Here is a 19,726-nt window from a genome sequence, read left to right as displayed (position 1 = left end):
GGTCTGACCTACATGTGACTCCAGACCCACAGCAATGTGGTTGAAATGGCCTAGCAAGCAACTTAGCTGTATCAAACCGCTACAAAGTGACAAAAAAAAATGAAACCAGATGGACCACCCAGCATTGACCTTGGCACCGGAACCTTCACTGCTGCTGGAATTCCCTTCCTAACAGCACCGTGTACCTACACTACATGGACTGCAGCAGTTCAAGAAGGCAGCTCACCACCACCTTCTCAAGGGCAACTAGGGATGGGCAATAAATGCTGGCCCAGCCAATGAAGCCCACATCCCACGAATGAATAATAAAAAATAAATAATAAAAAACTACACTATCCTCCTTAACCCTATCTCTATCTAATTATCTCTATCAAATTTTGCCTCTAACAGATCCTGCTGTTAGCCCATATCCTGGATTATCTTATGCCACAATGTCTCAAAAGTATCCTTGTCACTGATGCTAAGTTGACTGGTAGTTGCTGAGTTTATCCCTCTTCTCCCATTATGAACAGGATTGTAACATTTGCAACCCTCCGGTCCTCTGGCACCACTCCCATATCTGTGGAGAATTGGAAGATTGTGGTCAAAATCTCAGCAATTTACAGTAACCTCGGATGCATCCTATCCAGAACTGGTGACTTTTCTACTTAGAGTCCTATCAACCTTTTAAGTATGTCCACTTTATTTTCATCCTACCCAATTTCTCTATAACTTCCTTCTTTAATGTAATATTGGCAGAATTTCCCTTCTCTAGTGAGTAAAATATTAAGCAGCTCTGTTGAAAGATAATCAACTTGAAAGATCATCAACCTATAAATACTGTGGCTACAAGAACAGGTCAGAGGTTGGGAATTCTGCAGAGGGTAACTCACCTCCTGACTCCCCAAAGACAAGGCACATGTTAGGAGTGTGATGAAATACTCTCACTTGTCTGGATGAGTGCAAATCAAACAACACTCAAGCTCAACACCATCCAGGACAAAGCAACCCTCCTGATTGGCACCACATCCACCACCTTCAATATTCACTCCCTCCACCATTGATGCACATTGGCAGCAGTGTGTATCATCTACAAGATGCACTGCAGCAACTCCACAAGGCTCCTCCAACATCACCTTCCAAACCTATGACCTCTACCACCTCGAAGGACAAGGACAGCATGCGCAAGGGAACACCACCTGAAAGTTCCCCTCGAAGCCACACACCAACCTGACTTGGAGCTATATTGCTGTTCTTTCACTGTTACTTGGTCAAAATCCTGGAACTCCCTCCTTAACAGCACTGTGGGTGTACCTACACCACTTGGACGGCAGCGGTTCAAGAAGGTGGCTCACTACCACCTTTTCAAGGGCAATTAGGGATGAATGATAAAAACTGGCTCAGCCAGCAATGCCCACATCCCATAAAAGAATAATTGTTTTTAAAATTCAATTAAATAAATAGATAATCCTGAATTCAAAAATCTAGTATCATATTAGTAACCACAACGCTGGATTGTTGTAAAAACTCATCTGGTTCACAATGTCCGTTAGGGAAGGAAATCTGCCATCTTTACCTGGTCTGGCCTACATGTGACTCCAGACCCACAGCAATATGATTGACTCTTAACTGCCCTCTGAAATGGCCGAGTAAGCCCTCAGTTGTATTCAAGACGATGATGGGCAATAAATGCTTGCCTTGCCAGTGACACTCAATTCTCATGATTGAATCAAAAAATAAATCAGATCATGTTTAAACTACATCTTAACTCCATTTACTCACCTTGGTTCGACATTCTGCAATCATTAATACTTTTGCCTAATAAAAATCTATCCATCTCAATTCTGAAATTTCAATTGACCCTCAGCTTTAACAGCTTTTTGACAAGGACAATTTCAGATCTCCATTATCCTTTGTGCTTCCTGATGTCAGTCCTGAATGACCTAACTCTAATTTTTCTCTCTTTCCTGTCAAGTTCTTTCATCATCTCAAACACCTCAATTAGATCGCCTCTTAATCATCTGTATTCAAGAGAATACAAGCCTGGTCTATGCAACCAGTCCTCATAAATTAACCCCATTAGTCCCAGTATCATTCTTCTGAATCTGTGTGACACGTCCTCCCAGGCCAATGGATTCTCCATGAGATGCAGTTCCCAGAATTGAAAGCAGTATTCCAAATGTGGTTTAACCAGAGCTTTATTTATCTATAACATAACTTCCATCTCTTTGTTATCCAGCCAACATTCCATTAGTCTTTTCAATTATCTTTTTTTTCTCTAGCTGTCCACTAGTGGTTTCTCTACTTGGACTCCTAAATTTCTCTGCTTCTCAGTTTCTAGCTTCTCGCCATTTAGGAAATACCCTGATCTATCTTTCTTGAGTCCAATATGAATGACCTCACACTTCCAACTGCCACAGTTTCAGTCATTCACTTAGTGTATTAATGTCCCTTTGCAACTTTCTGTTCCCATCTGCACCATTTACTGTGCCACTTAACATGTTGTCATCAGCAAACTTAGATATGTCTGTCTCTCTCTCTTTTCATCCAAATCATTTATAAGTATAGTGAAAAGCTGAGGCCCCAGTACAGATCCCTGGTCACTTGTGACATCCTGCCAATTGGAGTATTATCCTTAATGATAATCCCTGCACATTATCCCTAATCTCTGTCTTCCACCTCCTAACTGATTCCCTATCCATGCCAATGGATTGCCTAATTCCATGTGCTTCCATTTTGCTTAACAGTCCCTTATGTGAAACATTATCGAATGTCTTCTGGAAGTCCGTATAAATAACATCCATGAGCACTACCTTATCTACTGCATCAGTAACTGCCTCAAAAAATTCAACTAGGTTATTTAGATATGTCTTACCCTTTACAAACCCATGCTGTTCTTATCTGAAAGACAGTACCTCCTACAATCTGGCACTCTCTAAGTAGATTATGTACACAAGTCACTGAGGTAGGTCTTGAACCCGTGATTCAGAGGTGAGAGGAGAAACATGACTATCCAACTGACATAAAGTGTTTGTATCTGTACTGGTGTTTAATGAACGTATGGGTGGTGATGATTGGCAGCATGAATCCACTCAGCTCTCCTTGCTTTATGAAGACAGCAGATGGCAATTATGGGTACATAAGCACAGCTATGCATCTGGGTACTTTGCTGTCAGTTCATGCAGTATTATGCACTTGTGCAGAGTGTAAATGGGCATGTTGATGTAAGATATCATAAAGGATTTGAGTAATGTGATACGTACCCCAAGAGGCTCCCTCCCAAATAAATGAACAAAGATTTCTTCATGTTCTGGGAGAGGGTCCAAATATCCTGCACTCTGTGTTCTACTTTGTGAAAATCTTGCCTTTAAACATAAGAAGAGTGTGGATTAAGGCAGAAATAGGCCTTCGAAATTCTACCCTACAGCATATTCTCTTTGTCATTGTGGCATGTGGAATATAATTTGCATTAACTTGTTGTTTCTTCTTGTACTTACCTTCCTTACTCCAGCCTTGTTAACATCTTCTCATATGAAGAGTGTTTTTTGTCTCCTTAAGAATTACAATGTCCCTCCTTGTCCCTCGATGTCCCCTGTAGAATCTGTACTTTCCCAGAATATTTTTGTCTTACCTTTCATTTCTTTTGCAAGTTGTGCAATTTTTTTCAGGACCTCCAGTCAGCTGCTTTGATGGCAGACGCCATTTTCTATATGTCTCTATGCATTTTGGCCTCTCTAACTTGTTGAAGAAATGTGCCCCATGTCATTATACCTGAACAATTGGAGACCAGGTGTACAGTGGGCTTTAGGAACTTGCAGCTCAGCCATTTTGACAAAATAGTGGGATTCACAAACTTTATGGCGCTGTTCATGGCTTAAGTAGTTCATCAGGTGATTGACAAGTGTTAAAGGAAATTTTGAAGAGGTAAGCCACTAATAACATGCTATTGCTGAAAATCATGAGTTTAGATATGGTGCACACTTGCCATTTGTTAGCAGGTCATAAAAAATAAATTAGAATAGGGTTATTAACCTTTTCTTTAAACAACAAATAGAGCTATAAGCCACAGTGGTACTGCCTTCTGAGGCACCAACATTACAAACTAGCAGAGGCAGTTCAATCTCCTCCAAGTCACCCCAAACTCAGTGCTTGACTTAAGCCAAGAAATAAGGGAAAGAGATTGAGGGCTTACATGTACCTGACTGGGGAGAAATAAAGGAGTAGACTAAAGATCCATTTGTGAAAATGAGTAAATCATTGACAGGATGTGTAATAAGTTGCCTCAGCAGAGAACTATTTAAGTTCCTGTAACATTCTTCAGCATGTCGCTAAAAACTACACACAGATGGGGCTGTGGGATTTACTCCTCAACCATATCAGCTTTGTAATGCCAAAGGGTCAGATTTGGCATAACCCATAGTGAAATAGATGGCAGGAGTTATGTAACCTAAATGGAGTGTTAAACCCTGGTCACCATCCTTTGAGTGTCTTGCTCTCCCCTTCATAAGCAATAAAGGAAATCACGACAAGCTAATTACAACCAATGTACCACAAATTTCATAAACAATTACATCAACAAGCACCCCCCTCTTGGCGATACCAGAGAGCCTGCATGGAAGGGGATGATTGTTTAATTTGACATTTCTGGGATAACATCAATAACTTGCATTTATATAGTGCCCTCAACATAGTGAAACATCCCAAGGTGCTTCTTAGGAGGGTTATCAAACAAAAACCAAGACAAAGAAGGAGATATTAGGAGAGGCTTGGTCACAGAGGTAGGTTTTAAAGGGCATATAAGAAGGAGCAGAGGGAAGTAGAAATGGAATTCTAGAGCTTACGGCTTTTGCAGCTGAAAGCATGACCACCAGTGATGAAGCAATTAAAATCGGGTGAAGAATAAGGGCAGGTAACAAGATGCAATCAAGCTGATGCTGTACTAACAGGTCACGAGAGATGAGACAGTCATGTCTCACAATCAAAAAAGATAGTTTGATTAAAAATAAACCAGCATATTCCCATAAAGAAACTAAAATCCCAAAGTAGTTTAAAAATCATGACTGTACTTTTGAAAATTCCTACCTGGGATAGGTTGTGTGACTAGCACATAACTGCGGAGAGTGATATCAGCAGAACCTCCAGATTCCAGAGGAATGGGATGAGTGTGGAAATGTTTGAGCATGTCGAGGATGGTCTGAAACCAGAGATGCTGAACATGGCACTGGCCTGTTTCATTCAGAGAGAGGCGCAGGTGCTACATAAAGTAGAAAGGAGCTTGTTACAGAATTACCTCAAAATCGCATAGAATTACATTTTTAAAATGTAGCATGGGAACAGGGCACTTAGCCTGATCATTTGTGTTTCTCCTCCTCGTGTGCAGTGTTCTATTACCACGTAGTCGCTCTGTTCCCATATCCCTACATCCCTCCTTTACTTCAACCACTTCTTTTAAATTTTGACTTGAAGTTAGATTTTCAAAGCAGGGCTGGGAACCCAATGCCAGATAAATTCCTGGTCCCTACTCTTTAACTGATGCAATGCTACTTTTAAATGTAAATCCCCTGATTGTGTGGGAGGTGAGCTTGGGGCCCATATCTCCCATGCCCTCTCCATTCCCCCTCATTTCCCCATGCCCCTTCCTTGCCCTCTGTATATCTTCCATGCCCCTCATATCCATCATGCCCTTCCATGTCCCTCATGCATCCTTCAAACTGACTCTCCCAGTATCCAGTATTATGCACAGAACCAATGAGCTATTTGCAAGTTTGGCAAGCCTTTGAAATGCTCATGATTCTGACACTATAATCAAAGAAAAAAGTGTGGATCAACCATGGCAGTTCATGCTATCAATGACAAAAATCTTATATCCACTTCACACCTCTTGATCTTGTGTAAATAAACAAACATACATTGAAAACTCTCTGGAGTAAAAACAAATCCCTGGCTATCTGTTTTAACTGCTTCTGTGGATACAGTTGTCAGATGCCCTTATTATGAATGTTTGGCAGAGCTCCAAGAGTAGCTAATATACTTAGCTCAGCAGACAATGTTGATACACCTTGCTGGGGAGTGACAGCTTTGTTCCCTTTTAATAACTAGATCTTTCTCTGAAGAAAATTACCTGGAAAAACTCAGCAGGTCTGGCAGCATCGGCGGAGAAGAAAAGAGTTGACGTTTCGAGTCCTCATGACCCTTCGACAGAACTTGAGTTCGAGTCCAGGAAAGAGCTGAAATATAAGCTGGTTTAAGGTGTGTGTGTGGGGGGCGGAGAGATAGAGAGACAGAGAGGTGGAGGGGGTTGGTGTGGTTGTAGCGACAAACAAGCAGTGATAGAAGCAGATCATCAAAAGATGTCAACAACAATAGTACAATAGAACACATAGGTGTTAAAGATAAAGTTGGTGATATTATCTAAACGAATGTGCTAATTAAGAATGGATGGTAGGGCACTCAAGGTATAGCTCTAGTGGGTTTTTTTTTTTATATAATGGAAATAGGTGGGAAAAGGAAAATCTTTATAATTTATTGGGAAAAAAAAAAGGGGGAAACAGAAAGGGGGTGGGGATGGGGGAGGGGACTCACGACCTAAAGTTGTTGAATTCAATATTCAGTCCGGAAGGCTGTAAAGTCCCTAGTCGGAAGATGAGGTGTTGTTCCTCCAGTTTGCGTTGGGCTTCACTGGAACAATGCAGCAAGCCAAGGACAGACATGTGGGCAAGAGAGCAGGGTGGAGTGTTAAAATGGCAAGCGACAGGGAGGTTTGGGTCATTCTTGCGGACAGACCGCAGGTGTTCTGCAAAGCGGTCGCCCAGTTTACGTTTGGTCTCTCCAATGTAGAGGAGACCACATTGGGAGCAACGAATGCAGTAGACTAAGTTGGGGGAAATGCAAGTGAAATGCTGCTTCACTTGAAAGGAGTGTTTGGGTCCTTGGACGGTGAGGAGAGAGGAAGTGAAGGGGCAGGTGTTGCATCTTTTGCGTGGGCAAGGGGTTGTGCCATAGGAGGGGGTTGAGGAGTAGGGGGTGATGGAGGAGTGGACCAGGGTGTCCCGGAGGGAGCGATCCCTACGGAATGCCGATAAGGGGGGTGAAGGGAAGATGTGTTTGGTAGTGGCATCATGCTGGAGTTGGCGGAAATGGTGGAGGATGATCCTTTGAATGCGGAGGCTGGTGGGGTGATAAGTGAGGACAAGGGGGACCCTATCATGTTTCTGGGAGGGAGGAGAAGGAGTGAGGGCGGATGCGCGGGAGATGGGCCGGACACGGTTGAGGGCCCTGTCAACGACCGTGGGTGGAAAACCTCGGTTAAGGAAGAAGGAGGACATGTCAGAGGAACTGTTTTTGAATGTAGCATCATCGGAACAGATGCGACGGAGGCGAAGGAACTGAGAGAATGGGATGGAGTCCTTACAGGAAGTGGGGTGTGAGGAGCTGTAGTCGAGATAGCTGTGGGTGTCGGTGGGTTTGTAATGGATATTGGTGGACAGTCTATCACCAGAGATTGAGACAGAGAGGTCAAGGAAGGGAAGGGAAGTGTCAGAGATGGACCACGTGAAAATGATGGAGGGGTGGAGATTGGAAGCAAAATTAATAAATTTTTCCAAGTCCTGACGAGAGCATGAAGCAGCACCGAAATAATCATCGATGTACCGGAGAAAGAGTTGTGGAAGGGGGCCGGAGTAGGACTGCAACAAGGAATGTTCCACATACCCCATAAAGAGACAGGCATAGCTGGGGCCCACTAGAGCTATACCTTGAGTGCCCTACCATCCATTCTTAATTAGCACATTCGTTTAGATAATATCACCAACTTTATCTTTAACACCTATGTGTTCTATTGTACTATTGTTGTTGACATCTTTTGATGATCTGCTTCTATCACTGCTTGTTTGTCGCTACAACCACACCAACCCCCTCCACCTCTCTGTCTCTCTATCTCTCCGCCCCCCACACACACACCTTAAACCAGCTTATATTTCAGCTCTTTCCTGGACTCGAACTCAAGTTCTGTCGAAGGGTCATGAGGACTCGAAACGTCAACTCTTTTCTTCTCCGCCGATGCTGCCAGACCTGCTGAGTTTTTCCAGGTAATTCTGTTTTTGTTTTGGATTTCCAGCATCCGCAGTTTTTTTGTTTTTATCTTTCTCTGAAGAGTTTTTTTAATGTCTGTTTGCTTATTTACACAGGATTATGACATGTGAAATGGATAAAAGTTTATTTTGGTATTGTTACTATGAATGACCGTGATTGATTCACAGCTTCATGAGAAAGTAAGTTGGGCAATAAAAAGAATTTTAATTGGCTGTTTTTTTTTTGTTCCCGAATCAAGTCTAGGGCTCCACTGTTTTTCATGAATCCTCTGAGGTGCCATGAACCATGTCTACCAACAGAACAATCCCAGCTCCATCAAAATTATAGTGCTGTTTTGAAATGTTCACCTCCCAATGGAGCAGGCAAGGATGGGAGTGCTGTATGTGGGCAGGCTACAGGAATGGGAGTGGGGGCAGGAATCCTGGAATCGGGTCCTGTATGTTTAAAGACTTCCTATTCGACCTGAGTCCACAAAAATCCAGACCTAACTTTGGAGTTGAATTTCACAGTTTCACCAACCTGTGTGTAAACAAAAAACTTTCCTGTTATCTCTACTAAATTTCTTGCATTTAATCTTGTGTTTCTGGCCCCTTGTTCTTAACCCCTCAATCACTGAAAATATCTCTTTCTACCCTGTCACATTCCTTCAGAATTTTAAACAGCAGCAGCACACCATCCCCTAATCTCCAATTCTTGAAAAGATGCTGATCTGAAGCCCATGGGGCTAGTTCCAACTGATCACTGATAGTTGTGCTAACCCTGCTGTGCAAATTAGGTGGTTCCACTGATTTCCTTGTCATGCATTCCTTCATTTCACCCAAAAATAAAATGTAGTGCTTGCTTGTGGAAGAGAGACTTCAGTCCCATAGCTCCTGTGAAAATTGCTGTTGGATAAGCTCCCTTTTCATGTTCCCTCTTTTTTCAGCTCTTCCTGTTATTCTGAAGTCTTGTAAATATGTCAATTGCTGCCAGCTTTCTGGGTGAATTGTCTGAAATAAATATCCAGCTAGCTAAGGATCCATAAAAACAATACCTAGATATAATAAAAATTCTTCATAAAAAGAAGAAAAAATGTCTATACCAATATCCCAGAAGAGAAATCAGTAATAAAGGTCTTCTGTAAAGTAGAAATTTTCCAAAATGCCTAAAACACACTGTGCTGTCTTAGAGTTCCATTATATTTGGAGTTTTTTTTAGCCTCAGATTGACAAAAGTGAGGCACAGTATAATCCCACTATGGACTAGTGCACCATGGGCTGACAAATTAGAAAAGTCACATTGAAATGCCTTATACTTGTGCAAGATCTGAAAACTGTCATATATAAATCAGCATGAGTTGAAGAGACTCGCCAGCTAGAGTGTCTGGTTCTGCCTCAACTTTTAACTGTGGACATGGGATACAGATTTCAGGTTACGATCAGATCAGCCATAATCTTATTAAGTGGGGGAGCAGGCTCGAGGGGCTGAATGGTCTACTCCTGCTCCTTCTTTGTTTGTTTATTCAAAGTTTTGCAGTTTCTAACTTGTTTGGTGCTCTTGCCCCTTACCTTTGCTTTCCCCTGGAAGTTGAAGGTCAGCACATATTCTCCCGGCCGTGTCTCACTTTGGCGAATGACAAACAAGCCATGACTCCTTGACCCTCCAGCCAGTACCAGCTGGGCAGCTTTTACTCGTGACAGTGTCCCATGGAACCAGGGGTAACTGGAGAGCTGAGGTTCAGCTTCTGTCTGATCCTTCTCATCTGCAGTTTAAAAAAGATAATCCAGTTTCTACAAAAGCTAACTGTTTGAGAATGGCATGTCCAAAGTCAGAAAAAGCCACATACCCCTCCAACTTAAACACTGTACCATGGCCCAGCCATTAGGAGCAGTGCTTGAAGACTTGCCTATGGAGATTTGCGAAAGATTTGGTCTGCACAGTATGGATCAAATAATGGAAAAACTCAGCAGGTCCGGCAGCAGCGGCGGAGAAGAAAAGAGTTGACGTTTCGAGTCCTCATGACCCTTCGACAGAACTTGCGTTCGAGTCCAAGAAAGAGTTGAAATATAAGCTGGTTTAAGGTGTGTGTGTGGGGGGCGGAGAGATAGAGAGACAAAGAGGTGGGGGGGGGGAGGGGGGGTGTGGTTGTAGGGACAAACAAGCAGTGATAGAAGCCGATCATCAAGTGCTAAGGAACGCAAGCTACAACAGCTCATCGACACCAACACCCATCTAGGACCCCCCACCCCTACCTGTTCCTCCGTCCCCACCCTTTCTTCCAATCCCAACCCCAGCCGTGTATTCACTATACCCCCTGACCTTCCCCTCTCTGATGTTGAACGTTCAGTGCTCAGCAAAGGACTTAGTTTCATACCCTTACGCCCTCACCTCAATGAATTTCGGGCTCGGCATGATACTGAACTCTTCTTCCGCCGTCTTCGTCTCCGGGCTCACTTCTTTGGGCAGGAGTCCTCTCCCAGTTCAACAGATCCTTTTACCCATCTTCAATATTCTCCCTCCACCTGGACCCCTCCCTCTGGATTCTTACCTTCTCTCGATCTTTTCATTGAGAACTGTCGGCGCGACATTAGTCGTCTCAATTTCTCTGCTCCTCTCACCCGTTCTAACCTGTCTCTCTCTGAACTTACTGCACTCCATTCTCTCAGGTCCAACCCTGACATTGTCATCAAACCCGCTGACAAGGGTGGTGCTGTTGTTGTCTGGCGCACTGACCTCTACCTCGCGGAGGCTGAGCGTCAACTCGCAGACACTTCCTCCTACCTCTCCCTGGACCATGACCCCACCACTGAACATCAAGCCATTGTTTCCAGGACTGTCAGTGACCTCATCTCCTCTGGGGATCTCCCTCCCACAGCTTCCAACCTGATAGTCGCCCAACCTCGGACGGCCCGCTTCTATCTCCTACCCAAAATCCACAAACAGAACTGTCCCGGTAGACCGATCGTCTCAGCTTGCTCCTGCCCCACAGAACTAATTTCTCGTTATCTTGACTCCCTTCTCTCTCCCCTTGTCCAGTCCCTTCCCACCTGCATCCGTGATTCCTCTGACACCTTACGTCACATCAACAATTTCCAGTTCCCTGGCCCCAACCGCTTACTCTTCACCATGGACGTCCAATCCCTCTACACCTCCATCCCCCAGCAGGATGGTCTGAGGGCCCTTAGCTTCTTCCTCGAACAGAGGCCCGAACAATCCCCATCCACCACTACTCTCCTCCGTCTGGCTGAACTTGTTCTCACACTGAACAATTTCTCCTTCAACTCCTCTCACTTCCTCCAAATAAAAGGTGTAGCTATGGGTACCCGCATGGGCCCCAGCTATGCCTGTCTCTTTATGGGGTATGTGGAACATTCCTTGTTGCAGTCCTACTCCGGCCCCCTTCCACAACTCTTGCTCCGGTACATCGATGATTACTTCGGTGCCGCTTCATGCTCTCGTCAGGACTTGGAAAAATTTATTAATTTTGCTTCCAATCTCCACCCCTCCATCATTTTCACGTGGTCCATCTCTGACACTTCCCTTCCCTTCCTTGACCTCTCTGTCTCAATCTCTGGTGATAGACTGTCCACCAATATCCATTACAAACCCACCGACTCCCACAGCTATCTCGACTACAGCTCCTCACACCCTGCTTCCTGTAAGGACTCCATCCCATTCTCTCAGTTCCTTCGCCTCCGTCGCATCTGTTCCGATGATGCTACATTCAAAAACAGTTCCTCTGACATGTTCTCCTTCTTCCTTAACCGAGGTTTTCCACCCACGGTCGTTGACAGGGCCCTCAAGTATGTCCGGCCCATCTCCCACGCATCCGCCCTCACGCCTTCTCCTCCCTCCCAGAAACATGATAGGGTCCCCCTTGTCCTCACTTATCACCCCACCAGCCTCCGCATTCAAAGGATCATCCTCCGCCATTTCAGCCAACTCCAGCATGATGCCACCACCAAACACATCTTCCCTTCACCCCCCTTATCGGCATTCCGTAGGGATCGCTCCCTCCGGGACACCCTGGTCCACTCCTCCATCACCCCCTACTCCTCAACCCCCTCCTATGGCACCACCCCATGCCCATGCAAAAAATGCAACACCTGCCCCTTCACTTCCTCTCTCCTCACCATCCAAGGACCCAAACACTCCTTTCAAGTGAAGCAGCATTTCACTTGCATTTCCCCCAACTTAGTCTACTGCATCCGTTGCTCCCAATGTGGTCTCCTCTACATTGGAGAGACCAAAAGTAAACTGGGCGACCGCTTTGCAGAACACCTGCGGTCTGTCCGCAAGAATGACCCAAACCTCCCTGTCGCTTGCCATTTCAACACTCCACCCTGCTCTCTTGCCCACATGTCTGTCCTTGGCTTGCTGCATTGTTCCAGTCAAGCCCAACGCAAACTGGAGGAACAACACCTCATCCTCCGACTAGGGACTTTACAGCCTTCTGGACTGAATATTGAATTCAATAACTTTAGGTCGTAAGCTCCCTCCCCCATCCCCACCCCCTTTGTTTCCCCCTTCCCTTTTTTTTTCCAATAAATTATAAAGATTTTCCTTTTCCCACCTATTTCCATTATATAAAAAAAAACCCACTAGAGCTATACCTTGAGTGCCCTACCATCCATTCTTAATTAGCACATTCGTTTAGATAATATCACCAACTTTAATTTTAACACCTATGTGTTCTATTGTACTATTGTCGTTGACTTCTTTTGATGATCTGCTTCTATCACTGCTTGTTTGTCCCTACAACCACACCCCCTCTCCCCCCCTTCCACCTCTTTGTCTCTCTATCTCTCCGCCCCCCACACACACACCTTAAACCAGCTTATATTTCAACTCTTTCTTGGACTCGAACGCAAGTTCTGTCGAAGGGTCATGAGGACTCGAAACGTCAACTCTTTTCTTCTCCGCCGCTGCTGCCGGACCTGCTGAGTTTTTCCAGGTAATTCTGTTTTTGTTTTGGATTTCCAGCATCCGCAGTTTTTTTGTTTTTATCTATGGATCAAATAATGGTCACTTGCCCAATGTGAGCTCCTCCAGCCTGGGAGACTCTACACTCCTCCCATCATAGCATCAAGCCATTTCTCAAATGGTTCTTGGGTGATTCCTCCACTAACTCACCCAGAAGACCATTCCATGTGTCGACACTCTGTGTGAAGGAGACCATCACTTTTTACTAATTTCACCTCACTGTCGGATTGACAGGCATTCACACACTACAGTTGTCAATGCTGCAGGATTGTCCAGGAGCCTGCTGGCAGCCCAGGATATCTTCACGCTTTATATTTCTTGTAGCAGCCCCTCCCACCCCAAATCTGTCAATGTCACCACTGCATTAGAGAAGCCTTCACCTGGTGATATTAACCCTCCGCATCACTGGGGTCAGGGCAGGAGTCTGGATGGCTTAAATGAGAGGGAGCGAGACTGGGGTATGGGGGCTTGGCAGCATGGGGGGGTGGAGTTCCTCAGGAGGGGACTGGGTTGGGCCAGTGGTGAGAGAGATGGGGAAAGGGGACTTGGGGAAAGAGGGAGATAGGAATAAGGGTTTTGGGGAGAGAGGAAGAATAGAGAATGGGGGTTCAAGGCTTCCATGAGAGGGTTGGGGTGGGCTTGGGGCCCAGCATTTCCCCCAGAGCCAGGAGCAGCAGCAAGAGGAAGGTAGCCTGCACTGAGAGAGGAGCAGCACTGAGAGAGGAGCAGCCAGTAAAGGATTAAGTGAAACCCAGAGACCTTAACTGTAGGTAAACAATGAAAGATTGTTTTCACTGGTGGGTGAATTGGGAACTAGGGGATGGAAAACAATGATTCTCATTAGGAAACAAGGGGAAAGGTAGTAGGAAGGTTTTTGAATTGTGGGCTATTTGTGGAAATACTTTACCACATGTCGCTATTGAGATGGAGAATAAAAGCCCATTTAAAAGGGAATGGATATATATTTGTAAAGAGTGATATAGAGGGTTACAGGAGAGAGTACCAGCACAAGGGGCTGAATGGCCTTCTGTGTGTAATTTCTATAATTTTGTGAAAATTCTCCTTCATTGAGTTCGAGTTCTGTGGGTGGTTGGTACTGAGCTGAGTTTAGAACAATGTGCCCTGTGAGAACTGACCCAAATACTGAACCCATTGCCCTTTGTGTGATCTCTTGGGTTGGTTCAGGCTGGCCTATATTGCTGATTTGGTGTGAAGCTCATGATCAGCTCAGACTGAGGTTTCCAGTTCAGAATTATCACCTTCACACAGAGTCAGAGCCCAAAGCAGAGTCCAAGGAGATCGGGAGAAGCACTAAGAGACTGCATGTGTTTTGATGGCTATCACTTTCCCATCTGCAACAGTATACATGGTGTTTATGTCGATTTCAAGCGCTACCAAAAGGAATGTTCACCATTTTATGACCATTGCTGCTGGAGCTGTGAAGAGGACCTCAGAAATACATGGGAGACTTTCTGGCTCACTTTGTCAAGACTTCACTAACACACAAGCATCAATTATTCTGGACATTCTCTGAGAAAAAAGCATGTCCTGTGTTTTTCCATCTTACTGTTCACCTTATGTGAGTTATCAGGAGAACAGGAAACCTTGGTCATGGGGATTTTGCTAGGGGTGTCCCTTGGTCTTGAGGAAAAATGGAAGGAGGAGATGAGTCCAGGCAAAACAGCACCAACTGCTGGAGGGGAGAGGGTGTCATGAAAGCTAAACTTTACATGATGGTTATGTTTTGAAAAATACCTATCACTCAAAGTAAAACAAATTCTTGATAAACACCTCAGCTCAGAAGCATGCCCATGTGATCCTGTTCCCATGGGGAGAGAAATGCAAACAGAAACCCATTGAAGTGGGGTGGCAGTTTTAACACTTTCTCACATGCTTGGAGTGCAGGTGCACGCCTGACACGCCTTAGTGTAAAATGACGCGTGATGATGTCGGGCGTGTGTCCCGACATCATCGCGCACTCATGCAATATTTCATTCGGCAGGCAAGTGCTGGAGTCGGCTGCACGCCCATCGATAATTAAAAGATCTATTAAGGCCTTTAACAACCTCATTAGCTTGCAATTTACATTGTCAGTCCAACCTAACGGTTGGCGGGCAGGTGAAAAGGCCAAGCAGACTTTACATTTTTTAGGAAATCTCATCCACGTGTAATGACACATTTTCAAGTTCTGTCGAAGGGTCATGAGGACTCGAAACATCAACCCTTTTCTTCTCCGCCGATGCTGCCAGACCTGCTGAGTTTTTCCAGGTAATTCTCTTTTTGCATTAAATAAAAACTTTATTTCGGAATTAAAAACATGTCCCATCTCATGTGACAGAGGGGACATGTTTTATTAAATTTTTACTGACTTTATTAATTTTTTAAAAAAGCGCCTCGATCTCCCTGAGGCAGTGCCAGGCCCACACTCCCTCCTCCCCCTGCCTGCACAGGCAGCGCTCAGTGCTGGTGTTCATGATCCACGGAGGGTGGGCCTTAATTGGCCCGCCCGTGTGAAACCGCGGAGCAGAGCCGATTGTAGGCGGCGGTCGGCTGCCTGACCGCCCCCGCCAAGGGCAAAATTCTACCTACAGTATCTCATGGATAAAGCTGCTGTTTGAAATGCGGAGACAAAGAAATTATTGCTGTAGAGAAGCAGGGGAACTGTTTTCATGTTACTGACCAAGCAGGATGCTCTTGAGACTTTGGTTTCAATTGAAAAGAAAGGAACAGGACAGACGGAGCTCTGGAAGATTTAAGTAACGGACAGTCAGTAAGTTGTACCTTGCTGGTGGTAACTGTACCCAGGAAAACTTGGACTGAATGGAATGATTGTCGAAGGACACAAAGTCTAGTCCTGGCATGGCAGGGAGAAGTGAACCACTGCTGATCAGCTGGGAGAGACAATGGGACTGTTCCTGTAATGCTACCAATCGGTCAGAAGCAAGATATTGCTTAAAAGTGTTTCATAAGACATAATTTGGCTGTGTCAATTAGTGAATGTGAAACTTAACCTGTTTCTTTAGTTTGTTGTATTAATTGCCTGTTAATTAAAATTTGATCTATGCTGATTTTAGTTTGTTTGTTGCAGTAAAAGACAAACTGGTGGAGAATATTTCACTTTTTATTTCTGTTGATCATTTAAGAAATTCATTTTTTAATAAGTTATCACTATCAACAGGGGTGATAACAAGGACAAAGAAGGCTCAAGACTCATAGTGAGTTGCTGCATGCTCCACAACCTGATATCATAAGAGGCCTGCCATTACCAGCAGCACTCATGCCGAAGGGTCAAAGTCAGGAGCCACACGAGGTGAAGATTGAGGTGGAGAGAGGGAAAGAACAACGAAGCGATGTCCTATTCCCCCACAGGTACAGGACACCCCTCCTCCTTTGAATCTCCTCCACCAGGACCTCCTGTGGGGCATCTGAAAACCTGTGCTACTGAGTGGCAGCCAGCACATAAACTGTTACATATACCACGAAAATTGTGTCCAATTTGAGCTTGAGTGCTAAATGTGAAGCTGACTGTTTCAGCGCTCCAGGCAAGTGTAAAACATAAAAATCACTAATTAGTACCCAAATTGGTTACTCAAACCAGACTTTTAAACAGAGTTCTCTTATACTCAGAGCACATACTTAGAGTCTGTTTTTACATTTTCACCAAAGTAACAACTTCTTCTTTCAGCTTCTCCCATTTTAAATGGGGTCACCCAATTCTGATTGATCACCCATCTCATCCTGTCAGTCATCTACTCCTCTTCCAATCCTGCTGTGGTTAAGTCTCTTGCCACCACATCTTTCCATCTGGCCTTCAATTTTCCACTTTCCCTTCATCCTGACAATCCCATCACATCCCTCATCACATTTCCTCTCTCTCTCCACAACAGATACCCATACCATTTCAATCTCTTCCTGGCTATTTTCTTTGATGCTCCCACAATCTTTACTGACCCCTGATGTGCTGGTTCCTGATTTTGTTCTTCCTCATTACTCCACACATCCATCTTAGCATCTGCTTCTCATTGATATCCAGTTGTTGTTCCCCTCTTCTTGATGTTGCTCAAGTTTTCTGCACCATATAAGAAGGCTGGTCTCACAAGTGTCTTGTAGACTCTTCCATTCAGTTTCAGCAATACTTTTCTATCACAAAACACTTCATGAACTTCTTCCAATTACACAACCAGAGCTAATCTGTTGCTTAATTTCCATTTCCATGCTTCCATTTCCTGTCACCACCAACCCCAGGTACTTGAAACATCACTTTCTCCAAGCCTTCACCCATAATCTTTACACTTTCACTCTGATCCTCTTCCCAAGGCTCAAACTAACAGTCCATAAATTAGGTCTTTGGTCTACTGATCTTTCACCAAAATAACTCACCCAAGGATTTAAAGAAACAAAATACAAGTTAGAGGAAAGAAGCAGCTCTCACTCACACTACTGCAGCAGTTTTTACAGTTGTCTGAGGAGCCCAGATCCCTAACACCCACTGAAACCTAATGTCCCATGTGCAAAGAGAAAAGCAAGATGATGGAATCAGTTTAACCAATCACTGAGCTTTTAGCTTGCTGCCACTTACAGTGAAAGTTCCAGAAACCCCAGAACAACCCAATCATTCTCGGGTGAATTAATATAATCACTTATTCAACAGTGAAGATGTATGACTGGGGTGTCGCTCCCTTACCTGCAGAGGACGCGGTGCTTGGAGTTTCTGAATGCAAAGTCTGCAGGAAGTTTTCTAGTGGGATGTGCGCGAGAGGTTCCGGCACTTGGAGTTCCTTCGGTTTGACGTGTGAGACTGTGACAGCAGAATCAGGATTAATACATATCTTATCTGGGCCTTGAGTAACACCTGAGGCAGAGAAGATAGCATGAATTTAGTGTATTTATTGGGCTTCTGTGCTTAGCCAACCTTAAGGAATGCTTCTAATGCACTTTAAACTCATCCCTGAGATTTACTATTCATCCTCAGCTTGGAACCTACATTTGATGGAATAGATACAGAGATGTCGGGCTGAATTTCACCTATTCCACAGAGGTGGGAGCGGGAGTAAAAGCGGGTTGCCTCTGAGCAATCTTGCCAGTGGAGTGCGTGGGGCAGAGGCTACCCGCCTGGCAGCAGTGGGTAGCCAATTGGGCCCATTATTGGGCCAGTAAGGGGAGAGGTGCCACGGTGTTCTGCCTGATAGTGGCCAAGCCCCTCAGCGAGGCAGGAGCCTGTCACTTAACTTGAGGCGGCCTCCCGAAGGCATGCTGGAGGGGCCATCAAGGCCTCCTCCCCATCACCCCAGTACAGACCTGCTGGGATGTAACAGCCACAGATAGGATGGAGCTAATGAAGATCTTGAAATTTTTCAGCTGATCAGATAGTGCCAACATGAATTTGTGAAGAGTAGGTCACTTCTGACCCATCAAATTGAATTTTCTGAAGAGGTGAGTAAAATAATGGCCAGGGAATGTCTATGGATGTTATTTATTGAACTTCCAGAAGACATTTGATAAAATTCCTCATAAGAGACTGTCAGCTAAAGTTGAATCTCATGAAGTCCTTGGCCTGGTTAAGAAATTACTGAGTTATAGGAGACAGAAAGTAGGGATAATGCACAGGTAGTTTAATTGGCAGGATGTGACTATTGGTGCCCCATACAGATTTGCTTCATGCCTCAGATATTCACATATTTAGTAATGACCTAGAGCATGAGATAGAAAGCCATGTATCCAAATTTGCCAATGGCACAAAGATAGGCAGCATTGTAAGCAGTGTAGATGGAAGCATAAATTTACAAAAATATATTAAGTGAATGGCAAAACTGTGGCAAATAGATTCTAATGGATACAAATATGAGATCATCTATTTTGGACTTAAAATCTATATAAATGTTGACAAGCTAGAAACAGTGGAGGCCCTAAAGAGACTTGGGACTCCAGGTATACAGATCATTAAAATGTTATGATCAGGTACAGAACATAATTTAAAAGGCTAATGGAATGCTGGCCTTTATATCTAGAGGATTAGAATACAATGGGGTAGATGTCACACTTCAGCTATACAAAGCCCTGGTTAGAGCACAACTGGAGTTACCGTGCGCAGTTCTGGGCTCCACACCTCATGAAGGATATATTGGCCTTGCAGTGAGTGCAGTGAAAATTTACCAGAAAGATACCTGGTCTCCAAAGGTTAAATGATAAGGATTACACCTACGAGCATTGTATTCCCTGGAATTTATATGGTTAAGGGAGAGTTAATTGAAGATATTAGGGGGCGAACAGATAGGGTAGATAGAGAGAAACTATTTCCAATGTTATGGAAGCACAGCAGAACACCACAAACTTTCAACCCAATCTGGAGTGTACTGATGGGCTCCCCCCCGAGCAGTCAAGGCAAAGGAGCCATTACAGAAATTTAAACATTTACCAGAGGAGATGGAGGCTCCGCAAACATCCTGAATCTCAATGACGGGAGAGCCCAGCATGTCAATGCAAAAGATAAAACAGGCGTTTTCAACCATCTTCAGCCAGAAATGCTGAGTAAATGATCCATCTTGGCTTCCTCCTGAGGACCCCAGTATCACAGATGTCAGTCTTCAGCCAATTTGATTCACTCAATGTGATATCAAGAAATGCTGAACACAACGCAAAGCCCAGGGGCCCTGACAACATCCTGGCAATAGTACTGAAGACTTGGGCAAGATTT

The 19,726-nt window shown here is 44.4% G+C and overlaps 1 protein-coding gene across 4 annotated transcripts in view; it reads right to left on the bottom strand.

Annotated features, from left to right (window-relative positions):
• The window catches only part of LOC121282773 (SH2B adapter protein 2-like), a 145,410-nt gene that overhangs the window by 15,499 nt on the left and 110,185 nt on the right, over positions 1–19,726 (bottom strand). For 2 of the 4 annotated variants that reach the window (XM_041196541.1, XM_041196542.1), the window contains 3 exons: positions 17,717–17,884; positions 9,618–9,811; positions 5,062–5,233 (listed from right to left, as the gene is read on the bottom strand). In XM_041196541.1, the coding sequence (XP_041052475.1) occupies positions 5,062–5,233; positions 9,618–9,811; positions 17,717–17,884 (534 nt within the window). Of the gene's footprint in view, positions 1–3,285; positions 3,345–5,061; positions 5,234–9,617; positions 9,812–17,716; positions 17,885–19,726 lie in introns of those variants that run through there. The other 2 variants (XM_041196544.1, XM_041196543.1) reach the window with 2 other exon arrangements.

Source organism: Carcharodon carcharias, chromosome 10, assembly GCF_017639515.1.
Source record: "Carcharodon carcharias isolate sCarCar2 chromosome 10, sCarCar2.pri, whole genome shotgun sequence".
Classification (NCBI taxonomy): Eukaryota; Metazoa; Chordata; class Chondrichthyes; order Lamniformes; family Lamnidae; genus Carcharodon; species Carcharodon carcharias.
Note: the sequence above shows the minus strand (reverse complement) of the source record. Positions and strands in the feature narration are given on the sequence as shown.